Below are 4,842 nucleotides of genomic sequence, written 5' to 3'. Positions count from 1 at the left end.
TGCCAAGGCTGGCATAGTTATATGGCGTTAATCAGTCGCGAGTAGTAGACCAGGCCTTGAAGATAAAAAGGGTGATACTTCCTTGTCATGATGTGACAGGACTGCTTAGTCAGCCTCTTATATCACAGGCGCACGGGTAAATGGAGAGAAACACTATTATTTTGTGAATGGAGTGACCGAGGTAGTTTTGTGGGTTGTCAACCTCTTCCGTCAAGACCTCCAGCAAAATCTCTTTAAAAGCTGGAAGGATCGTCAATCGGGAGTATGTGCCAGAAATTGCAAGACGATCAGGTTACTACTGTCGCATGAAGGACGAGCTTTGCATCCAATAATTTATCTAAGTGTGAGGAGCCGACAGGTATCCTCAACGATTCATGGACCTTCAAAATCTTTGTTGAGGATTATCACGACATAGTGACAGGAGACCCACGACGCAGATACCCCAGTGCGTCATGAGATTGACGAAGACCCATATTTTGGGTCACATGACAATGGCCCCTACCAAACAAAATGTGTGACGTTGCCTATGCTTCAAACGTGTGAATTATAAAGCGGATTGGTGGAAACGGTAATCTTTTGCAGTCGGCGCCGATCTACTGTATCAGAACGGGTAACGGCAAGCGGCTAATTGTATGTGCTTATGATAAGCATAATGTAGCTGCTTCCAGCGCAACCGTCGATTTAAGAAATGATGTACTAACAGCTTGGTTGGATGCACTTGTCCAGTTCTAAGATCAGTTGATATTTGTTTTAAACACCTGCTGAGAGAAGCGCATCACTTTCACTGCGAGGATTGCTCAAGGAAATACTCGTGAGTGGCTGGTTGTATGAAAGGACAAATCTACGAATCAGCGACGCGGAACCTTCGTGTGAATTGCGGTTCCGTCCACAGCGAGTCTATGTTCAAAATATTATAACGACGTATTGGTCCATAGTCGTGCAGATTACGGGTCGTTGGATTAGGAGTGCCACGATAACTCTTGCGATCTGTGCTTAAGAAATACAATTGCCAATATAGATAAGTGTGTTTTTTGGCGCCGAACAAACAAAAAAAATCATTATCTTTACTTTAACAAAAGCATGTTATGTGAAAACATCTGTTAGAGTAGAAGCTATTGTAGATTGATCGGTGACTTTATTCCAAAAGAACTTAAGGAAGTGGCTTGGCTGGCCAACTACCTGCGCAAGTGCAGTGCAATCAGTGCCAACACGACGCGGTCTCTAATCAATCTCTTCAGAAAAATGTGAGATATTGTTGTGATGCGGTGAGATTGGAGGCCTCCATACTGTAAGTAAATCATCCGTGGTCATACCACGTCGTCTGCGACGCTTTGTCGATTTCAATTGGCTGCGCTTTACTGCAAACAGATACCAACGAGCATGAACCCAGAATCGTGTTGAATTTTGGTCAGGTTAAGCCGCCGAAACAAAGTGCCTCGCGAACGACACGGAGCTACCTGCAATGACATATGCTCTTGACAAGATCAGGATGCATCTACTTGGCTTTATTGTGATCACTACAGATCATTTATCGTTTCTCCAGCAATGTCTTCTCTCGTCGAAAGAGTCAAGATTGCTATATTTCGTTGCCAAGCATACCCTCGAGGTATGGTCAAAGCCGGATTAAATTGTTGTGCGTCGCCCGACCATAGATTGTCCCATTCCACCGTGGCACTTGGCGTCGTGATAACTTGCAACGAAGTCCTAATGTTCAGGATAGTAAATGAGTCGCAGGATGACCATTGAATGGCTACCTCGGAAGTAAAAAATACATGCTCCTCGGGGAGCGCTGCGTTTGCCAAGCTTGTTAGGTGGACAAGCTCATACGTGCGCATGAGCGTAATGTATCAACAGTTGAAACCCGTGGTGCATGCGGCGGCAGTGCTGATCAGCTTGCCGATTTCGACAGAGCAACGGCAGTCCGAAAGAATGAGCGTAACTCTCGCTCTTTCAGTAGATGTGTCTGAATTGTGGTCTTTGTGGAGAGCCTGGGCAAGATGGCTCATCTCGCTGCTGTCAGCAAAAATGTAACAGGTTGGGCAATCACCATGCTATTCCTTGACAGTCATTCTGCCGATATGGCATGCCGATACCCATTGCATCGGTTAGAGTGTATCACATTATAGCAAGGTTTCGGCAAAAATCTGGCACTACATTTAACATGTCAATTGCTGATTATCTTCAAACAAATAATCCGACGGATCGCGTGCATGCGACAAAGCACTTGCGGTTAGAATCCGCGATACAGAGGCGTGTTGCTCTCGATCATTGAGTGTGCTTCGAATAGTTTCAGAGCAGGCTATACTGTATTATGTACAAATGATGTTGCAACCACGATTTCTTTTGACGCCGTCGCGAAGTTGCTCTGGTCATAGAAAGAAGGCTGGCAATCGATTTGACATGCCGATATCGACCTCTTTGCACATTCACTGATTCTATCCCGATGCGATTGAGCGTCATACCAAAGATGTGCGACGCTATGACTTAGAGCTAGGATAGGCGAAAGTGGTTGGTGGAACACACTTGAAATCATTTTGGGGTGAAATTTTTTTAACAAGCAACACACGTGTCTACACATAGAGTATCTGCGATCTTTCGACAAAGTCTACATTAGACCAGTCACGATGCTGATTAAGTTATGCATTTAGCAATCCAGAAGTACTGCGAACACATTCTGTGATAGTGGACTTACGAAAGCCATACCACATTCCCGCTTCTGCAAACTAGCTGAATATGGAGAAACTTGTAGCAAGCACGTTTCGAAACACTGGGCAAGAGTCCGAGTGAATCTTATGATCACAATTAAGCAGCCTGAACTTCTCGAGCCAGATCTAGCTCGTTGGTGACGGGCTAGACACTGCTGTGGATTTGTCTGCGGAAAATTGAAGCTTTTTTGCCGTTTGATTTGGGAATGGATCCTTAGAATCCTGCAGCGGGTACACTCAGCGCAATAAGTGTTGTTTCTTATAAGACGACGACGCCACGTACCGACGGGGTGAAGGTGTTGAGAGTAAACTCAGAGAGGTATCGCATCCAAAATTGTCTGGAGATACATCGGCGTCCTCATCGAAATTTCCTACAGACGTATCAGTTACACCTCAGCGTGGCTCGCTGAGTCTTTTTGGCCCACAGGGACAGAAGTATTTTCAGAAGAGCAGGCGTTATGAAGCACGGGGTGGAGTGGAAGTTTTAAGATACAGAGCGGTTATTTTGCGCGATGTTTTAGAAGGCAAAAGAAATGTAAGCCTTGGTGTGGTGCAAATGGCAGTGGAGGGTGTGTCACGGGGTAAGCTTTGCTTTCTTGAGTATGTATACTTTACTTTGCTGGCACAATTGCATCAAATCGATACTGCGCTGTTGTACAAAATATTAATCGCATGTCGGTGTGATTCAAAAGTTCCACGGTATCGATATCTATGACGATGGCGGAATATAGTGAAGCGCATATGTTTGGTTTTAGTACAATTCACGTCTCTGTTCACCGTTTGAAAATTTTTCAATCCTTTGATTGCTGATATACAGTCCCTCAGAAAAGTAGCACATTTTATAAAAATTTGTAGAGTAGTTCTTTATAAAGAAAACCCTCAATATATGTACTTTTAGCACAGGAGAGCAATTTTTTGGTATTTGTTTCCCTAGATATCTTCAATATCGCTCTTGATAGGGTTGTAGGAATTCAATCCCTGTGCATTTGTTACGCGGCTTCTTTTGGTCAATGCTTCCCTCTATGCAAAGCGCACGGAAACTTCGTTACACTATCAAACAGTTCCATTTTATTGGATTGCTATTCCAAATCCGGTACCCTCTTGCTTCTACAGGCACCGCGTGTACTTGCTGTTGGTACACTAGTGGTGGCACAAAGCGCTGAGTCGATCTATCAAGCCGACATTAAGCCCTTCCTAAGTAATCAAGCCCATAAATTGGTTATCGTATTTCAAAAGTGCGTTGTTGTTCATTCGTGAAAACTCCCTTCCGGGCGGCGTTACATCGAGCGATTGCCTCTTCAGATCATTTACGTTACTCAGCATTGGTTCAAACAGCGGTCTCCACCAGTCGGCATGTCACGTTTCAGATATTTAAAGCGCTGTATAGCAACAATCGGTGAGCAAAATTTACACACCAACTGTTACTAAGATCAAATATTGCTGCGCAATTTTAGCATTCTCCTTGTAGTTAGAGGAAGGTTTGCTTTCGACACACAAGTTTTTGTCCGAATGACACATCAACGTATACAAATGCATCAATTAATCAGATTACCACTGATTAGCAACGATCATTCTGCCGTCCGTACCCCACAAATTACCTTGGGCTCACAAATCGAAAACCTCACAATAAAACTCAAATTATTCCCTTGTTATAGTGTGAACGTTCTCCGCTACTTTCCGGATCTTGGAATTTGTACGATCGTTGTCAATACTAAGCTTGAAAGATAAGGTCAGCTTTAACTTTCGATCCGTCTGTACTGTGCAAACAGTACACAAAAAATGCAAACCTTCTTGTTTAATAAAAATATCAAAACAGCCACGCGACAGTTAGTTCGCCCTTGAAGGTGTTGAATGTCATAGCTGCTTATCGCTGCGCCAAGTAATTTTTCGTGATTGAACAATATATATAGATCATGTTTACGAATTTAGTCTAGTGACAAGATAGATAAGTGAATAACACATCAAAAAGGTTTATGTATCTATATGCAGTTCAACAAGAATCAAACACATGAGCTGCCAAAAGCCCGCAATCACATTTTGGGTTCACACTCAAAGTTTATGAATATGATACCATATGAAAACTATCCCATCCTTTATGTGTTCATCACGACAGAACATACGGTGTTTATCATCTCTT

At 43.3% G+C, this 4,842-nt stretch overlaps 1 protein-coding gene across 1 annotated transcript; it reads left to right on the top strand.

Annotated features, from left to right (window-relative positions):
- Positions 1–3,764: 3,764 nt before the first annotated feature.
- Positions 3,765–4,458, top strand: PHALS_14843 (uncharacterized protein). Its single transcript, XM_036407096.1, has one exon. The coding sequence runs from the start codon at positions 4,215–4,217 to the stop codon at positions 4,431–4,433; it is 219 nt and encodes a 72-aa protein (XP_036263355.1). The 5' UTR covers positions 3,765–4,214; the 3' UTR covers positions 4,434–4,458.
- The last annotated feature ends 384 nt before the right edge of the window (positions 4,459–4,842 follow it).

This window comes from Plasmopara halstedii (genome assembly GCF_900000015.1).
Source record: "Plasmopara halstedii genome assembly, contig: Scaffold_1651, whole genome shotgun sequence".
NCBI classification, from domain to species: Eukaryota; Oomycota; class Peronosporomycetes; order Peronosporales; family Peronosporaceae; genus Plasmopara; species Plasmopara halstedii.
Note: the sequence above shows the minus strand (reverse complement) of the source record. Positions and strands in the feature narration are given on the sequence as shown.

Coding starts and splice junctions, on each gene's coding strand:
- PHALS_14843 (XM_036407096.1), top strand. CDS start 4,215: ATGACACATCAACGTATACAAATGCATCAATTAATCAGATTACCACTG.